At 44.4% G+C, this 17258-nt stretch overlaps 4 protein-coding genes across 10 annotated transcripts; 2 read left to right on the forward strand and 2 right to left on the reverse strand.

The window, feature by feature from the left end:
* Nucleotides 1-482: 482 nt before the first annotated feature.
* On the reverse strand, nucleotides 483-6274 carry plekhb2 (pleckstrin homology domain containing, family B (evectins) member 2). Of its 6 annotated transcripts, XM_018741284.2 has the most exons (9): nucleotides 6233-6274; nucleotides 4638-4842; nucleotides 3737-3792; nucleotides 3420-3572; nucleotides 2620-2722; nucleotides 2476-2515; nucleotides 2167-2253; nucleotides 1957-2068; nucleotides 483-1670 (listed from the first exon to the last, which is right to left on the reverse strand). In XM_018741284.2, the coding sequence occupies exons 3-9, from the start codon at nucleotides 3771-3773 to the stop codon at nucleotides 1540-1542; spliced, it is 663 nt and encodes a 220-aa protein (XP_018596800.1). In that variant the 5' UTR covers nucleotides 3774-3792; nucleotides 4638-4842; nucleotides 6233-6274; the 3' UTR covers nucleotides 483-1539. The 6 variants fall into 6 exon arrangements, with proteins under 6 accessions (XP_018596800.1, XP_018596802.1, XP_018596801.1 ...); XM_018741286.2 differs by lacking the exon at nucleotides 4638-4842; XM_018741285.2 differs by lacking the exon at nucleotides 6233-6274 and having other exon boundaries at nucleotides 3737-3789; nucleotides 4638-6205.
* A 119-nt stretch (nucleotides 6275-6393) lies between these two features.
* On the forward strand, nucleotides 6394-10327 carry ing5a (inhibitor of growth family, member 5a). Its single transcript, XM_018741282.2, has 8 exons — nucleotides 6394-6511; nucleotides 7606-7677; nucleotides 7817-7983; nucleotides 8071-8182; nucleotides 8321-8417; nucleotides 8942-9077; nucleotides 9245-9306; nucleotides 9448-10327. Exons 1-8 carry the CDS (start codon nucleotides 6475-6477, stop codon nucleotides 9485-9487), a joined length of 723 nt encoding a protein of 240 aa, XP_018596798.1. The 5' UTR covers nucleotides 6394-6474; the 3' UTR covers nucleotides 9488-10327.
* A 1572-nt stretch (nucleotides 10328-11899) lies between these two features.
* On the reverse strand, nucleotides 11900-13679 carry cep19 (centrosomal protein 19). 2 transcript variants are annotated; one of them, XM_018741117.2, is made up of 3 exons: nucleotides 13616-13679; nucleotides 13089-13259; nucleotides 11900-12707 (listed from the first exon to the last, which is right to left on the reverse strand). In XM_018741117.2, the coding sequence occupies exons 2-3, from the start codon at nucleotides 13216-13218 to the stop codon at nucleotides 12355-12357; spliced, it is 483 nt and encodes a 160-aa protein (XP_018596633.2). In that variant the 5' UTR covers nucleotides 13219-13259; nucleotides 13616-13679; the 3' UTR covers nucleotides 11900-12354. The 2 variants fall into 2 exon arrangements, with proteins under 2 accessions (XP_018596633.2, XP_018596634.2); XM_018741118.2 differs by having other exon boundaries at nucleotides 13519-13648.
* Nucleotides 13680-13934: 255 nt separating this feature from the next.
* On the forward strand, nucleotides 13935-16475 carry pigx (phosphatidylinositol glycan anchor biosynthesis, class X). Its single transcript, XM_018741104.2, has 6 exons — nucleotides 13935-14054; nucleotides 14209-14308; nucleotides 14922-15057; nucleotides 15195-15408; nucleotides 15737-15837; nucleotides 16027-16475. Exons 1-6 carry the CDS (start codon nucleotides 13991-13993, stop codon nucleotides 16162-16164), a joined length of 753 nt encoding a protein of 250 aa, XP_018596620.2. The 5' UTR covers nucleotides 13935-13990; the 3' UTR covers nucleotides 16165-16475.
* The last annotated feature ends 783 nt before the right edge of the window (nucleotides 16476-17258 follow it).

Raw genomic sequence — 17258 nt, forward strand, 5'->3', positions numbered from 1 at the left:
TCTCTATAAGTTCATGCCTGGTTTCAAAAACAAGCCTCCCTCTGAACACTTGTTAATACTTTTTAAAAAAAAAAAAAAAAAACCACACATGGAACCTTACATTTCAAGTAGCTTCTGCAGCATTAGTCATCTCATCACTTCTGCAGCCGATTACAATTCAATAAAACAAATGAAACCCACTGGGTAACACGGTTATTCAGACAAAGTATTTCTGCCCTGGGCTTCACAACACAATTTCCATTGGAAAATTGATCTGATAATGCATGCCAATATGTCCATTAATATGTGAGGCCTGCAATTTAATTCTGTTCTTGCCCCTTCTCTCCCAGTATTAGTCTTCCAACCACAGCCTCTCAGTTACTGGTAGCCAATAGAAGTGAACCCAGGAGAGGGAAGGAGGAGGGGGGGGCGGGGAAGAGGAAAGAAAAAAAAAAAAAAAAAAAAAAAAAAGAAAACCTCAACATTACATTCTTCACATTTATTTTATGTCAAACTAGAATATTTTACCATTTTCTAATAAAATGGTTTACTGCTAAGGAAGTACACTCTCAAAGTAATACACATTCAGCAAAGCATCTTTTATTCCTAGTTGGGCTGTTGAATACAGAACAGGAACAAGGAAACACATGTACCTGAAAATTGGTTCCATTGTGAGGGTACTATCTTAACTGCAAGCTAAATCCTGGCAGCTGCAGGAGGAAAACTTTATTCCCAACTGTTTATGTCACCTTTTGGTTTAAATATTTCACCTTCCAAAAAAAAAAAAACACACACACACACACACACACACACACACACACACACACACACACAACACTTATTTTAAATAAATAGAAGAATCAATATTGTCTTTTGTTTTGGAGCATAGTATTCAGTTTAGTGTGTCAAAGCACATATTTCAGAAACACACAAGTTGACGCCTGGTCTCAAACATTACTTTCCTTCTAAACAACTAGAAATTTTAAACAAATACATGAAATGTTACATTTCAAACTTCTATAGTATAGAAACCTATTGAAAAAATAGCCTAAGAAAAAAGCGTGACAGTCTTAAATCCAAGTATAAACTCTTCATAATATGGCCTAACTTGCTAAATATAGGGCGTACTACACCTGCGTGAAGGTCACTTTCACTATTACACTGAATCCGGCTACAAGAGCTGAAGCACTGAGCAAAGCTGTAATTTGTTACTTTCATCTGATTGGAGTTAATAGCTGGGTAAACGTTCTTTGTGAGAGTACATTCATGAACAACCTAGCAGAAGGAAGATTCAAACACTAGACACTTAAGGCTTCAGTAGCAGACAAAGAGCTCAGTAGCACATCAGGGACACACCCCTGCATAGCAGGGTAGGGGCAGCGGGAGAAATGCATTAAGTCCACATCCGATTATTCTATGCTGCAGTGACAGAGTAATGGCACTACAACTTTACAGGGACATGTGGGTGTATTGTGCAAGACGAAAAAAATGGGGGAGTGAAACTGTAGTGGCAAGGGGAACTTGGGGAGTGAGCAACCTTTGCATTTGCCATTGCAGGCACTAGAAGACAAAGAGAGAACCCAGGGCCATCCCTGTAGCAGCACCAGCAAGGATTCCGAGGGCCATGTCACCAGCATTCTCCCGGCGCTCCTCCTGATCTATCACGTTGACATGCCGGGGTGGGTAGGTCCCTGAAACAAAATCTGACGTTCATACTGGCCTCAAAATACAATGTCACTTACACTGAGAAACCATTACTCAAAAACTCAAAGATACAAGTTGAAAAACAATCCTGTTTTCAATTAACGTTAGAGCATTGTGACAAGAACATCATTGCTTGTAGCACTTGCTTGCACAGTATTCACATACATGTATTGGCTGACAGACACTTATTGGCCAAAGAGCACACAAGCACTGAGGAGCAGGTGTGCTGTCCACTACAAGGGCAGGCAGCAAAGCAGCAGCCTCATCCCCTACCTTGGTACTGATAAGGGTAAGAGACTGCATAAGGCTGTCCATCAGCAGTATAAAGTATCTGTGGACTCGGAGGTGGAGGAGGTGGACCATAGAACTGGTATACCTGTGGAAACTGAGCAATTATGTTGTTAAAACGTATATTGTTACCATAACAAAATATGCAACACGCTCTTTTGAAGAAGTCTATAACAGATAATTCTCCAGTGCTACCTGTGGAGGCAGGGGATATTCTGAGTATGGGGGAGGTGCTGAGGCTACAACTTCCTTTGAGAAACCTGCCTCAAGAGGAGAGATTACCTAGAAAGGAGATAAAGTAACAATTGGGGAAATTGTAGTGCTAATTCTGTAAACTCAATTCTTCAAAAATGAGCTGAAACTGTCAGATTTTACCATCACTAGATCAACAGATTTCAGCCGCATTTAAAAAACCTCCAGCGGGGACTCCTAACCAACTGGACGTTACAACTAATGGCGAGTGACCCAGGTAAATCTCCAGTAACATGGCAAGTTTTTACTCACCACATTGACCCTGGCATCCTGGAGGACCATTAACCATGCCCTGAAAAACAGGGATTAAGAACACTGTTTGTGACCCCGAAATCAGACTCCTTCATCCCCTATATAGTAACATAGGTTCCTATTAGCCATACAATAGTTACGTACAGGGCATCATCAGCCCCATCTGCACAGATACTGATGGTCCTTCCATCCCTACAAACAATCTGCAGAAGGGCGTCTTGAGCCTTTCCCTCAGGAGGGCTAAGGTCTGTGGACAGAAGCACAAAAGCACAGAGAACAGAAAATTAACATTTCCTTGCCTAGCTTGCATTCATTTGGCAGAGTAACTATAGCGTTTACTAGCTCTTTAAACTAACAGCTGCAGAACACTGAAACAAGCTCAAAGTAATAGTCAAAAGTTTTAGCACAGTTCTCAGAAATTAGGGCCCCACAAGACATTGGGTTAACAATTCTGATACGGAGATAAGTCTACGTGTTTTCCCAGTTCTCGTGCAGCAGTTCTGGAAGATCTGTGAACTAGTTGCTTGGCTTTCATTCTTCAGTCCGGTTTGTCCTTGGGCTCAGTCTCTGCTCAGTCTGTGTGGAGTCTGAATGTTCTCTGTGTGTTTGTGTGGTTTTACTTCCGCAATTTAAAGATGTAGTTCAGGCGGATGGGTGGTGCTAAAATGATCTGTAGTGCCTCTCAACCTGGTGTACAGATGAGTGATTGACTTTAGGCTGTTTAGTATAGCACATCTGGCACAAGTCACTTTGGAGAAAGGTGCCGGCAAAACACTAACCATTGTAGAAGCACTACCCAAGTGTACACACACTTTTGATTGATACTGTACTTGTGATGTTGATGCTGCAATTCTATAATTCATTATGATTACGCTAAGCACAGACTAGACGCATCCAAAGCTTCTGCAGACCTTCGTAAAAGTTGTCAAGACAGCTCAGAGTACCTCGACACATGGAGCCCGTGCGGATGTTTATGCAGTCCACCCTCATGTGGATCTCGTCCTCCACATCGCGGCGATGCTGGTCATCGTAGAAGATCAAGCGGCCGTCAGACCACAGGTCAAACCAGTTCCTCTTCCACCGGCGCAAAATAGTGCCTATTTCCATCAAGAGAGCTCGTGTTCTCACTCTTGGACATTCCCACAACAAAATATGTTGATGTGACTGACGTTCGTGTTTACAGAGAGAGAGGTCGCTGGATCCTACTCTTTTACAAGCACACAACGGTTTCCCTAAACACGGGGCTGTTCGTAACACTCACTCTGTCTCTGCAGAAATCCACTTTTCACGAAGGCCATGGTGCCGAAAACTGCCCTGCTACAAAGCAAAAGGGAAACGCACAGTGAGGGAAAAGACATACCGGGAACGTGGTTTTATTGCACAGCTGTGACAAGGGTGGTAAGGGACCCGGCTTTCAAACGAGACAGAATTCATACAGTTTATGATACGTTTCACTTTCTCCTCTCCTCACCGTGTGTGTGTGTGTGTGTGTGTGTGTGTGTGTGTGTGTGTGTGTGTGTGTGTGTGTGTATACACTCCACTGACTGCCGCCAATACTCACTGTGTATTTAATTATTCTTCTCACACCTCACAAGACGGTTTTAAGAAAGACCTCCTGAGAGGTTCTGTTTGCTACCCCAATTTTGGGAGAATAGCTTAGTCGTCATCGAACACAAACGCAAATCATCATGTCTCCATCCATCTGCGATGTTTTAGCCAAACAAGACTTCATACATATTTGTGCCATATCCAATCCTGCCGTTTTTAAATAAACAAGTGTTTGCAGTGTCTCGGGGACCAGGCTGAATAAAACTAAAAGGTTAAACCTCCACAGCTCGTCGTCGAACAACTTTTTAGGGCGACTTTGAGTGTGAAGTCGGCGACGTGCGGCGCTTATCCGTCACGCGCGACCGGCGTCAGCGGCTCCGCGCGCCTCACCTCACGTCAGGCGCGTCCGCGCGACATTCGCGGCGGGTGCAGCGCGCGCCGCTCCGACACACCGAGCGGAAGAGGAAGGAAAACAAAACAAAAGCGGAAAAAAAGAAAAAAAAAAAAAAAAAACCCCAACGCCCTCCCTCGCACCTGCATCACGGCGCATTTTACATGCAAATAGCGCCGTCGCGCCCCATCGGTCACAGGTGAACATGAAATATGAATACTACCTATTATGCGACGAGCTTTTCCACCGTCGGCTCCCGGAGCTCTAAGGAGACGGGAGCTGTTCAAGAATCATGACATCAACATCAGCTGGGCTCCCACGGCGTGGCTGGAATGGTGGGAATCGTAGTGTTTCCACGACGTCTCCTCCCCGGCGCGCTGCCGTCTATCCCACACTTTCACACGAGCCTTTCCTCGCTGTCGTCGTTGCTTCGTTTATTATGGAGGAATTAAAGGTGGTTCATATAAATATTTCTCCCCCGCCGCCCCATTACGACTTATTGCCGCGCACGTTTTGGTACACCGTGGGGATCACAGACACCTGGAGGACTTATGTATCCCACAATCCATTGCTTCGTTGCCGCTTCGCGAGGACAGGTGTGAAGTCACTGGAGCGGAGCGGATTCACTTTCCAGGCAGTGAAGGAAAAGGAGCGGAGATATGCACCTTATTTTTTACAGCCTCACCATTTGTCACTAACCGGAGGAACACCGCTATCATCTTTGAAAGAAGCCGTCGATGTATCTTTACGAGCCTTTCCTACATCAATTTGATGTTCCGGTCTCGTTCGGTGTCGCTCAGCGGCAGGTTAATACAGTCAGTCACACTCAGTCAGTGTACTATCCGTCACTTTCAATTCAAGCCGACGTCGCCGGGAGTTAAGATTTCAAGCGTTACAATCACAATGTTTCCATACAACGAAATTCTATAAGATAAGTAAAAATATGAATTAGAAGATGAAGATTTTGTGTCTTGCAACCAAATTATGTAAACTTGACAACGAGTTTGGGTGAACACTAAACTTTTTTATACATCACACGCAAGCCTGTGTGATCATGTATAAAAGTTTAGTGTTCTGTTCATTTTTGGGGGGAATCGTTGGTGTTTTATATAAACTTTACAAATGTAACTAGAACACCACACAACATTGCACTTCCAGCTCATCTCAATTAAGATCCTGACTGGATCAATACCAATCAATTCATCTCTTTTGGAAAAAGGTTCATCACGCTGAACCAGATGAACAAATGTTCACGTACCGAAACCGCGACCAGAATTTTATAAGCTGGAGGCAAAAATAAATACATATCAATGTAAACAAGGCAACAATCCTTTTCCTCTGGTTCTAGCAGATATGAAGATGATGTTGGATGCATTCAGCATTGGTTGGTATGCAATTATTTATTTGTTCATTTATTTCCTGCTGTAGCAAATTCTAAAAACTGCCTTAAGTAACCAGTTACTAAATTATGCGGACAGTATTGCGACAGCAAGCAATACATCTAATTGGGTGATTTAAGAAATGAAACTGGTTGAGAAAACATATGATATGGCCAACCCTAGCTACCAGTAAAATGAAAAATAGTAAAATTCTGACGAACAAAAGAGGTTAAAAAAACACCTTAACACATTCCGGTTGGAAAGTAGCTTATGTATCAACAGATAAGTATATAAAATTAAAACGGCTAAGTGGAAACACTGAGGTAACTTATGTTTCTATAAGTACAATACTTATTTTAACATTCCTCGGGGGGAGGGACATTTTAGTTAGAAAAAGTCGGATAAACCACAATTTAAGGAAGGATCAACCTCTCCTTACCAGATGCACTTATACAGCTACCGTCTGCACTGCAACAGCCGTGTAGTAACAGGGAGCAAACGAGCCTTCTTTCTTACCCAATCAGCGCCGCAGAAACATTACGCTGCCTCTTTTGACCAATAGGCGTTGGACGCGTTATGAATAATTAATTTCCAAACGCGTTTCCGAAAGACGGGTGTTGGGGGGGAGGAAAAAAAAAAAAAAAAAAAAACCCCACATGTTTATACTTCTGGAAACTGAAGATGGCGACGGCGATTTACTTGGAGCATTACCTCGACAGTAAGTAATTTGTGCTTAAAGTCAACGACATCGAAATATCCGAGTAAGCGCGTGTCGATTCGGTACAGACACTGACTGAGACAGCCGCGAAGTTCACCTGGCTTGCTAGCTGGCGCCGGCGTGTAAAGTTTCCCACGCCTGAAGTGAGAAAACGGACAGAGCCTTTGGAAACGGATTGAAAAGCTTGCTTTGGTGCATTCCGACATTTATTCTAACTTGTCTTAAGTTATTTTCTGTGGGAATTGGGCAAGATATGTGGCGATATCGTGACAAATCGGCTACCAACACTCACTGCCGTGAAACTGTCCGCACAAACAGGAAGCTGAACTGCATGGCGGACGCGCGCGCGTACTTATTTTCCAAACCTTATGCAACCACAGTATACATTTTCAGTGCCGACAGCGTAAATAGGGGCCGTTCCGCCAGTGTTAGCCTATGTTTAGGGCTCCGATCGAGAGTAATGGGTAAAATATTTGTCCGCGTCGTGTAGCGTTTTTAAGTGCGTCACACACGTACGTTGATGCGGAGAGAGGCGCAAACGCGTACGTAATTAGCGTAGTGAATACCCACGTGCAGTGCAACGTACACGTGTCTGCAGCGCGCGTCACGGACTCGTACGCAATTGGCGTAAAACTACACACGTGTGGAAATACGGCGCTTGAGCGCGTGTTCTTCGGCGGAACGTGCGGGGAGTGACTGTTGCGTGATTCATACGTGTAATTAAACATCATGCATGGTGCACACATATGTGGCAAGAAAGCGCCCTTCGGCATACACGTTTGGCCTAGAGAAGACACGTGTAGTGAAGCACTGCTTTAGTCTCACATGTTGCGCTAAGTCTAAGATTCTGTTAATGTAATATGTTGCATGCAAAGTAAACATTGGCAACAATTATTGAAAATACATTGTGCACTGCATTTTTTCACGCACGCCCGGACATGCTTGTAAGTTGTCCTTGGGTGAAGCAACCTGTTGCAAAGAGCAAACCTTCATCCTCTATTATTGAAGAGTGTGTCAGTCACAGATGACCTAATCGGCGAAATACACCAATTCCAGTGTAAAACGTGGTGAGAGACTGTGTGGTTTTCTTCAAGGCATTGAGAATCTGCCCTGTGAACTGCAGCGGAACTTCACTCTGATGCGCGATTTGGACCACAGGACCGAAGGTGGGTTTAACAGGCAGACGCAGTACGCGGTACGCGAAAGGCACTTCTGCACGTTTTGTGTTTACAGGATAGCCTGTACAGTGTCTCGGCTTTACGTTCGTTTACTTTACGTAAATCTCTCTTCTTTGGGCTTGTGTAGAGAAGAAAGGAGAGATCGATCAGCTCGCTAAGGAGTACATAGCAAATGTGAGGAGTCTGGCCTCGGAGCAGAGGGTCGAGCACTTGCAGAAGATCCAAGCCGCCTACAGCAAGTGCAAGGAGTACAGCGATGACAAGGTGCAGCTCGCTATGCAGACGTACGAAATGGTGAGTCGCGGCCATTGTTTTGAGCGACCGAGAGTCTTTCTTTTTTCAATATTTCGGTGGGTAACTGTTGTCCCGGTACCTCCGAAGGTGGACAAACACATCCGCCGACTGGACGCCGACCTGGCTCGTTTTGAGAACGAGCTCAAAGAAAAACTTGAAGTGAGCAGCTATGAGAACCTGGAGCGGAGGACCCTAAAGAGTAAGGACGCCCATCAGCCTCGGCTGTTGCGGGCACCGCTAAGCGCCTTTGTATGTGTGGCGATGTCCGGGTGAATGGATTCAATGCCGTGAACCAGCACCAGTGCTCTTGTTGCTGAGATGCATCTTCCTTTTTCAGAAGGCACCCGAAACCTCAAGGAAAAGAAAGGGCCCAAGGGGAGAAGCAGGAAAGGGTCGGACGATGATTCACCGAGGAAAAAGAAACTCAAGAATGGGTAAGTGGTGCTTGTATGGCATTGTTTGTGGCGCTTTTTACCTGAACGCTCAAATTTACTCATTTTCTCACCTGACTGGTAGCCAGGCTGCATGCCGTCCAATCTGAAATCTACAAACAACTCATCGATTATTTATATTAACGGTTGTCTGGTTGGTTTATCTGTCTCTTTCTTACTTTCGACACAGTGAGTATTACATCTTAGATTGTGAACGTGTTCTCTCCATTTAATTTTTAAAAATGAGTTGCTTACGGACCACTTGAACGTCGACTGTATGTGACCTTTCTTATTTAACCCTTATTTCGCTTGGAAGATCTGTAGAATGCTGGTCTTCATTTCACGTGATATCGTCAGCAAATGTCATATAGTGCAGCATAATAACAAGCAAAAAACCTACACGAAATTAAGTAGCAGCAGCGTACAAGCTTTAACATTTGCACATGTACTACTTATATTGGATTCTTGTGTGATTGTTCAAATGGCTATTCTTCCTGAATCGATGTCCTCTCGTCTGTTTTCGCCAGCCCAGAGTTCAGCGAGTCCCTCTTGGCGGTACATCCGTCTGACGTTCTGGACATGCCTGTGGACCCCAACGAGCCCACCTACTGTTTGTGCCATCAGGTTTCCTACGGAGAAATGATCGGCTGCGACAACCCAGATGTACTTTTCCTTCTTCTTGAAAGCAGTTTTATGACGCATTTTAAACTCGAGGAAACTTTTTTTTTCTCGTAGATGTTTGTATTCATTCTCTTTTATATAAGGTTGAAGAAACTCTCTGAAATGCTGCTGATCGTGAATGATCCTTGTGCCTTTCTTGTTTTTAACAGTGTCCCATTGAGTGGTTTCACTTTTCATGCGTTGAACTGACTACAAAGCCAAAGGGGAAGTGGTAAGTCAAAACGCATATTATAGATGGAACTTTTTATGCAGTCATGTAACTTTTGGTGCTTTAATTCATTTGAACTGTTTAACACATCGTTAGCTAGTCTCTCAAACAGTGAGGGAATGATGTTGTTCATTCTCTTTGCAGGTTTTGTCCTCGATGTATCCAGGACAGGAAGAAGAAATAAAATGTAGTCTATCTTTAAATATGTATTTTGTTTATTCAGTAATATATATGTGTGTCCCTTTCTAAATTGATGATTTCTTACAGCGGGTCAAAACAAAGATTTTATTTTTAAATTGCTGTTTTAAATACTTGAAATATGCGGCAGTCCTTATTGTTCAGGTTGTACTATTTGGCAGACAAATTTATAATTCGGTTTTAATAGCTCATGAATCATGAGAGTACTGCCTCATTTTTATGCCCTTAGAAAATGACATTTTAATTGTGGGCTCAAGAGAGAAATGCAGCAGGGTCTTCTGTGTTTCTTCTGAATTTCACACGTTACCTACCTCCTGGGCTGTGTCCTCTCACTATTCCCTGAGTCCTGTTGGAAGTCCTAGAAGGCCATATGTTGAACTCAGCACAAGCCAAAAATGTTCACTCACCAACTCCATGTGGGCAGAAGCCGCTGCCCCCGTCAAGACATCGGATTTGTATGATAAAACCTCTGATCGTAACTGTTGTGTTCTATCAGTCTGCCTGTCTGAGCTTTTATGCAAAATGCCCTAGTGGTATCTGCTGAGTCTAGCCGTTGTTTCGCTTTAATTGTTGAACTGACTGGAATGTAATAGGGCGGTAAATGGTTAGACCTTTTGAAAGGCAAATGTAAAAGAAACTCTGACAGCAGCCTAATTTTTGCACTTTAAGGAAACTCACCTAAGCTATTGGAGCTCCCTCCAATGAATTACCCTTGTCTCAAAGGGAATGGGTGTATTTTATTGCTGATCATTCACATGGAGGGAGCAGGGGGTTGTTTCTTTAATACTCCTAAGCAAGCTGCTGTAAAAAAAAAAAAAAAAAAAAATAGTAATAAAATGCTTTGTGTTGCAAGGTTATTTTAGCAGAACAGCCACAGAGGAAAACTGATACCCTTAGGTGTGAAATTGTAGTTGATAGTGGTGTTTTATTAGTACTAAGCTATCTTTTACAGTGTGTGTGTGTGTGTGTGTATTACCCACTGTTTTAGTTGTTTTACTTACAAATGTGTCATTTACAGTGTCTTTTTGCCAGTTTTAGTTTTGTCATTATTTTGCAGACTGTGAAATAAATAGCAGTTGCTTTGAACTTGTTGGATGACACACTGATAGGTCTGCATGAAAGTTTTAGATACAACACACCAAACAGGGACCTGATTCTAGTCACATGCACTAATATGTCAGTATGTATTGAGTGTCAGAGGTTGTGCGTTTTTATGATGAAGAGGTACTTGGTAGTGGCCCGATAAAGTGCACTGCACCTGTACAAAAATGTGCAAAATATGTAAAGTGGAGTCGTACTTAAACGGAAGACCTCATTTGAGGATTTTATTGGAAAAAGAACTTCAGAACCCATATTCATTTATGCAGAAATCAGTTCAGTGAAATCAAAGCAAAAAATACTGCATAAATGTTGTAAAATGTAATAATCCACAAAACTGTTTCCAAAGCTGCAGCCTGGGTTAATGGAAGCATCTTTTTGGGAAAACCCTCAAAAGTCTCTTCATTTTAGTTGTGACATTATTTAACTGTGAAATAATTCCCAAGTCATATAAGGGAACCTTGTTTATATTCCAAACTAGGCGGTAGATGCTAGTATTTTGTAACGTGTCTCATGTACACTGTCAAACACATATAGCAGTATTTATCACAGGTTAGAGTAGCTTGTATTGTGAATCTTCACGTATTATAGCAGATATTGTCGCAGAACATAGCTGTTCTAATGGAGTCATTGAATCCGAATCCTCGGGGACTCAGGATTTCTCTCACCTTTATTGCCAACCCTGTTACATGGATGTACTAGAAACATGTTTGAAAGATTGTACTTTTCATGTGACCTTAACTCAGTATACACTAATTGAGCAGTGTAAAATGTTAGGTAAAATTAACATTTTAGTATTAATGTCATGAATAATTCCCAAAATATTGTAACGCTGCACACAAAGCTATGATTACAGTGAGTAGCTTTAACTTGTGTGCAATGTTATGTTCCATGTAAATACAATAGTCTTAAGGCACCGTGTATACTCATTTTAAGTCAACCAGAAAATGAAGGATATCACAGATCATTCATGAATGCACCCCTTTGTAAAAACCAAATCCTCATCTTTTCTATATAAAAACGTATATTATGTATTTTTGATCATTGTTACCAATAAAATTACTTTGGGGATTTATGGGTCTGCTATTGCTTCGCTATCGAGTCCATTCTCCTCCTCGTATGTTCTTTGGATTGCCACGTCACGAAATAAACACTTTGTGATGTGGATGACAATTATATTTACTCATTTAGTTGACACGTTTCTCCAAAGTGAATTACAATGTTAAACTACAATTATTTACCCATCTTTACAGCTGGGTCATTTTACTGGAGCAATTTAGGGTAAGTACCTTACTCAAGGGTACTACAGCCGGAGATCAAACCTGCGAAGCTCTAACTACTACGCTACAAACTGTCTCATAATTTGGTAACTCTGTAATACCTCCAGTAATACAGTCCATTTGGAACTTATTTCACGGTAACATAAAGTAGAAGCTAAGTGATGCCAAAGCAGCTTGGGAGAACATGAGAGGGGAAAACGGAGCTGGGCCACCATGCAACATTAAAGATCATTTCCAGCGTGTTCAGTAGGGTGGAGGTTAACGTGGTCTCTTCTCAGATTTTCAACATTCACACATCCGTTTTGTTCTGGAAACGGTTGCGTTCCGTACGAGAAGGACTGTTCTCGGAGCTGCTTTTGTCCTTCATGACTCACCGCAACAAAGTGCGACCATTGATCTGATATCAAGAGGGACAAGAGTCCGTATATCGATTGTCCCTGTGATAGCTGTCGCTATGGCCGCACCTGGGCCAGTACTAAACCTCATCGTCAGACTCGTCCTCATCCCAGCTGCAGGGCTCCTTGGCGTCCTCAGTGTGGAACTCCACCTCCAGGTCATACACAAAGTCTGGGTCGCCTTGCCTCTTGCGGTTCCGCTCAAAGAGCTCATCCATGCGCGCCTTTCTGCGGGCCAACTCGTCGTCGCCGAGCTTATTCAGGTCCTCGTCGGGGTCCGGCTCCATCGCGGCCAGGCTCTCCTCCAGGGTCCGACCTCGCAGACGATCGCGCAGCACCACGTGCAGTCTCTCCAGCTGCTTCCGTGACACACCTTCCAGGTAAACGCGGTGCCGCTCGTTGTTCTTCAGCCGCTCCGCTGCTTTGTTGCAGTCTGCGTTTGCAGCCGCATGAGTGAGGACGTGAACAGTAACCAGGCACAAGGATGAAAGTGAAAGGACCGATCTCACTCACACACGCAGGCAGGCCAAAACCGCTTATCCCGAGGGGGTTGCGGCGAACCAGAGCCTAACCCGGCAACACGGGGCGCAAGGCCGGAGGGGGAGGGGACGCACCCAGGACAAGACACCAGTCTGTCGCAAGGCACCCCAAGCGGGACTCGAACCCCAGACCCACCGGAGAGCAAGACCCGGCCAAACCTGCTGCACCAACGTGCCCTCCGGGACCGATCACATTCATGCATTTAGGAAAAAAAGGAAGAAACCATTGACCACATTTCATGGAAATACATGCCACAACTGCTGGGTGTTCTCACCTGAAAATTTCGAGAAGTTTCTCACTGGCATGATCCTTTGGCGCATCTTCTTGGTGTCGCTCTCTTCGTACACGAGCACGATAGATGGAGGGTCAAATTTGACCCCGCAGCGTTTGGCCAGGAAAGACATGTGAAAATGAGAGGGCAGCACCCTTTGCTAGAAAGCAGAAACTAAAAGAAAAAGAAAAAAAAAAAAAAAAAAAAAAAAAAACATGATGATAATAACGACACAAATTGTTCGACAGAGACAGTAACAGCTCCATGTCAAACGGCATTACTTTATCTTTTTATTATTTTGAAATACATGTCAAAAAGGCGTTATTAAGATTTACAGCCTGGCAGGACACGATGATTTAATTTTCTTATTAGAACGACGAAAAAGGATCATAGACAACTTGAGGCCAAGTTTGCGGTCTGCGCAGGGACGCACATGATAATATTCGGGTAGTACATTCCACGTTATCGATATTCAAGCATGGAATTTTCTATTTATCGAACCGCGATGTATCGATGTTTGAGTTCACCACCTTCCACTTGACTTCTTAATGTTTATCCCCATCGGTCTTCCTGATCCACCGCATACACAGCGTCTCTGGGTCTTTATGTTACCATGGCGCTCAGCGGGGCGTCCGAAAATCTGCCTGTTCAATTTGTAATCGTTTGCTAAAATTTATTTTTTGCACTTGCACTCAAGGACGTTGGACAGACAGAAACCTGAGATACTATGTTCTAATAAGATCCCGAATGTGCATTAAACGTCTTATCCGTTGATGTTTTTCTTTTGACACAATGTAATCCGGCAATATCACTGGCTACCTACGGGCCTCGAGAGCGTTGAGAGTTCCGTTGAGGGGGTTTGCTAAATCCAGCCCAACGGTCGCTGCTAATCGACTGAGTTGACGATGAACGCGGCGCTATATTGTTCTGTATGGCTGTCGCTTCGGTTCCTTGGAGCAACGCACTCAGGTGAACGGAGCCGGTATTGAGTGGAGGGGAAGCACAGTGCCTTCGTCAGGACTTGTGTCTGAGTGATTAGCTAATTAATATCCGTCCTGTGTGACGACTGACACTAGCGTCTCCATGATCCGTCCTCAATCAATCAATCAATGTTGTTCCGCAGTGTCCGCGGCCGGGGACGCAGACTGCGGCCTCTCTGAGGAACAGATCCAGCAAGTGAGAGTAAGAGTTTCCAGAGAAATCCGCAAGTCTGGTTTCCACAGGTATCCCTGCTCCTTCCTTCCTTACTTCGTCAGGAACTAGTACTAGATCATTGTTACATGTCCATGGATAGACTGTATTTATCTTGAATTATTCAAATTATCATCATTAAATTAATCGTGCTCAACAATATCATTCATTGGCAATATTTTCAGATATATAGCAGTGCCACCTGCCATAAGTTCCAAGGACAGCTGGTACTGTAGTGGTTCGAGCTACTAACTCAACTGCCTTTGCACCCAAAAAGGTTACAGGTTCGATCCCCACATCCAGCTGTAGTACCCTTGAGTAAGGTACTTAGCCTAATTACTGCAGTAAAATTTCCCAGTTTTATAATGGGTAAATAATTGTAAGCTTGTACTAAATGTAACCTTAACATTATAAATCACTTTGGAGAAAAGCGTCAGCTAATCGCACGCACGCGTGGGCTGAAGCCGCTTGTCCCGAGCGGGGTCGCGGCGAGCCGGAGCCTAACCCGGCAACACAGGGCGCGAGGCTGGAGGGGGAAGGGACACACCCGGGACGGGACGCCAGTCCCTCGTCGGCTAAATGAACAAACGTAAATGTAAAATATAAGCAGCTCCACGGAGACTGAATTCTTCTGGATTCGTCCAGGGAGCTAGTGTTGAGCCTGCGATGCGGGGCGGCTTTTCCCGACCGCCTACGGCCTTTGCTGGTGCAACGCCTGCCTGCAGGGATCTACGTGGATCCGTACCAGCTGGAGTCCCTGCGGCACGACGGGGGATTACAGGTACGACCGTCCGAGCGACACGAGTCGCACCTTTGTCTCGTTCGTTGCCGGGTGCGTTTGTTCTTTATGTTTTAGTGGCACCGTGTTTGGTGTTTTCGGTATGTCCGACATTACTGACATTACTCTCCGTGTATCAGCTGCTCTTGGACTCTGAGGTTGACCTGGAGGCTCCTGCCTATGCATCCCATGGTTTTACCGCCTTTGTGTTCCCCACTCGGGATTTGAGAGACACAAATTCTTTCTTGGCAACGGTGCCCATCCATGGACGGTACCAAAGGCCCTCCGGTTCAGGGCGGAAATGGGAGCAGCTCCTCATCGAAGCCCCACGACTTTTGCTTCGGTCCGATCCGTGTGAGCTTCCGCCTTTATTTTCATTTGTGTGCCGTGCACTTCCGTGCGGGATGTTGGGAACAGAATGTCCATGTCTTTATTTAAAATGCATGACGAAGCAAAACAAGTCAGTACTGTTTTATTGGTGATCTTGTCTTTTTAATTTGGATATATAATTTTTGTAAACTGGAACTGTAAACATACAACACATTTTTTATAAATTCACGTATCTCTTCCATGTAACCGTAATACTGGAATGAAATTGCTTTGTCTAATACCATTGTAACAGAATAATCTAATTTGACTTTGGAATGTGCAGTGAAAAATTGTTTCTGCTGTCCCTTTCAAGGTAGGAAGCTTTGTCCCCATCCTCCAGACAAACTGGTTGAGGCCCCTTGCACCGCACATAACACAAGCACATGTTCTTGGCTTGAGATCCAACACTGGCAGGTATGGGGTACAGCTGCAGAAGTTTTCATACTCTGGGCAATATGTGCTAACACTAAGGAGAGGACTTGCTTCTCACTTAATTATGCAGTTAATAACTAGACCTGATGCATACATTTTCTGCGATCTTCGTGTGGAAACTTGAATTTTCCATGTGAACAATTCACGGAAGGAAGAGCTTTCTCTCCACAGGACCAGCAAGCTGTGAGTCTGGAGCTGCCTGTCGGTGACCAGTCTCTGATGGTACCTGTGTGTGCTGGAACACTCTTGGTGACATTGCTGTGCTGTGGCCTCATTGCCAGGGCTGTGTGGGCACGTGGCTGGGACTGACCAGGGCCTTCACTGTTATCCTACACCTGAGTGAAGGCAGCAGTCTTAACAGTTCCTCTGTGTCTGAAGCTGTGTAGGTATCATGGGGGTCCCTAAGCAGTAACTTTTCTGGGCAGCGCTCATCTTTGTACCGCTGAACCATTGTGTCTAAGGAACACAGAACAGCCACAACCGCATAGTTTATCTATGGAGAATTGTGTTGGCTACTGTGTAGCCACTACAACAACACAGGTGTGATTTAAATAGGAATGAGGATTTCTTCACATGAAACATTTATATTTCATTTGTAAATAAAGTATTTTACACTTCTAGAGTTCGACAGGAATTGTGTGATTTCATAGCAGAATGTTCTCGTTCCTATCAAATGTGTGGTTGTTGGTTTGATATGTCGAGTAACACACGCATGCTGTCTGAAACCGCTTGTCCCAAGCGGGGTGGCGGCAAACCGGAGCCTAGCCTGGCAACACAAGGCGCAAGGATGGAAGGGGAGGGAACGGACCCAGGAGGGGACTCCAGTCTGCCGCAAGGCACCCCAAGCAGGACTCGAACCCCAGACCCCTCTAGCGAGCGGGATCCGGTCAAGCCTGCTGCGCCACCACACCCCCTTATGTCAAGTGAACTAATATTAAATATTTTTGTGAAAGTGAGTGTTGTGGCACCGGCCGAGAACGTGCAAAAATAGCAAGAAGCATTGAATTCACTTGCAGTGGGATACAGAAGGACTACAATTCCCAGCGCACACTCGGTCAAACCTGTTTTATTCCCATTCTTGGCCGCGTCTCGCCCGGATTGGTCCGCCTATGAAAATCAAAACTACATTTCCCACAATGCAGTGTAAACACAAAAGTAGTTTTTCCTCTCTCTAAAACTTGATCAAAACCGTGGAGGTGCATTTCAGTCTTTTATACGCACGCAAAATGTTTTTTTCCAACAGTGAAAGGGTCCCGTGTGAGCGAATCGACCGCAGCGCTGACGAGGCCGAGAGAGTGTTTTCCGAGACTGGGTTGGGTCCGTAGTTCCGCTTCCCCTCCGCCATTGCGGGTCTGTCCAGACAAGAAGATTAAAGATTAAAAAAGAAACAGAAGGAAAAGTAG

Source organism: Scleropages formosus, chromosome 19, assembly GCF_900964775.1.
Source record: "Scleropages formosus chromosome 19, fSclFor1.1, whole genome shotgun sequence".
Classification (NCBI taxonomy): domain Eukaryota; kingdom Metazoa; phylum Chordata; class Actinopteri; order Osteoglossiformes; family Osteoglossidae; genus Scleropages; species Scleropages formosus.

Coding starts and splice junctions, on each gene's coding strand:
- plekhb2 (XM_018741286.2), bottom strand. CDS start 3,773: ATGGCCTTCGTGAAAAGTGGATTTCTGCAGAGACAGA. Junction 3,573..3,736: donor TGGATTTCTGCAGAGACAGA/GTGAGTGTTACG, acceptor TGATGGAAATAG/GCACTATTTTGCGCCGGTGG. Junction 2,069..2,166: donor AATATCCCCTGCCTCCACAG/GTAGCACTGGAG, acceptor ATAATTGCTCAG/TTTCCACAGGTATACCAGTT.
- ing5a (XM_018741282.2), top strand. CDS start 6,475: ATGGCGACGGCGATTTACTTGGAGCATTACCTCGACA. Junction 6,512..7,605: donor CTTGGAGCATTACCTCGACA/GTAAGTAATTTG, acceptor GTTTTCTTCAAG/GCATTGAGAATCTGCCCTGT. Junction 8,418..8,941: donor AAAAAGAAACTCAAGAATGG/GTAAGTGGTGCT, acceptor TGTTTTCGCCAG/CCCAGAGTTCAGCGAGTCCC.
- cep19 (XM_018741117.2), bottom strand. CDS start 13,218: ATGTCTTTCCTGGCCAAACGCTGCGGGGTCAAATTTGACCCTCCATCT. Junction 12,708..13,088: donor AAACTTCTCGAAATTTTCAG/GTGAGAACACCC, acceptor CTGCAAACGCAG/ACTGCAACAAAGCAGCGGAG.
- pigx (XM_018741104.2), top strand. CDS start 13,991: ATGAACGCGGCGCTATATTGTTCTGTATGGCTGTCGCTTCGGTTCCTT. Junction 14,055..14,208: donor CCTTGGAGCAACGCACTCAG/GTGAACGGAGCC, acceptor GTTGTTCCGCAG/TGTCCGCGGCCGGGGACGCA. Junction 15,838..16,026: donor TTGAGATCCAACACTGGCAG/GTATGGGGTACA, acceptor TTCTCTCCACAG/GACCAGCAAGCTGTGAGTCT.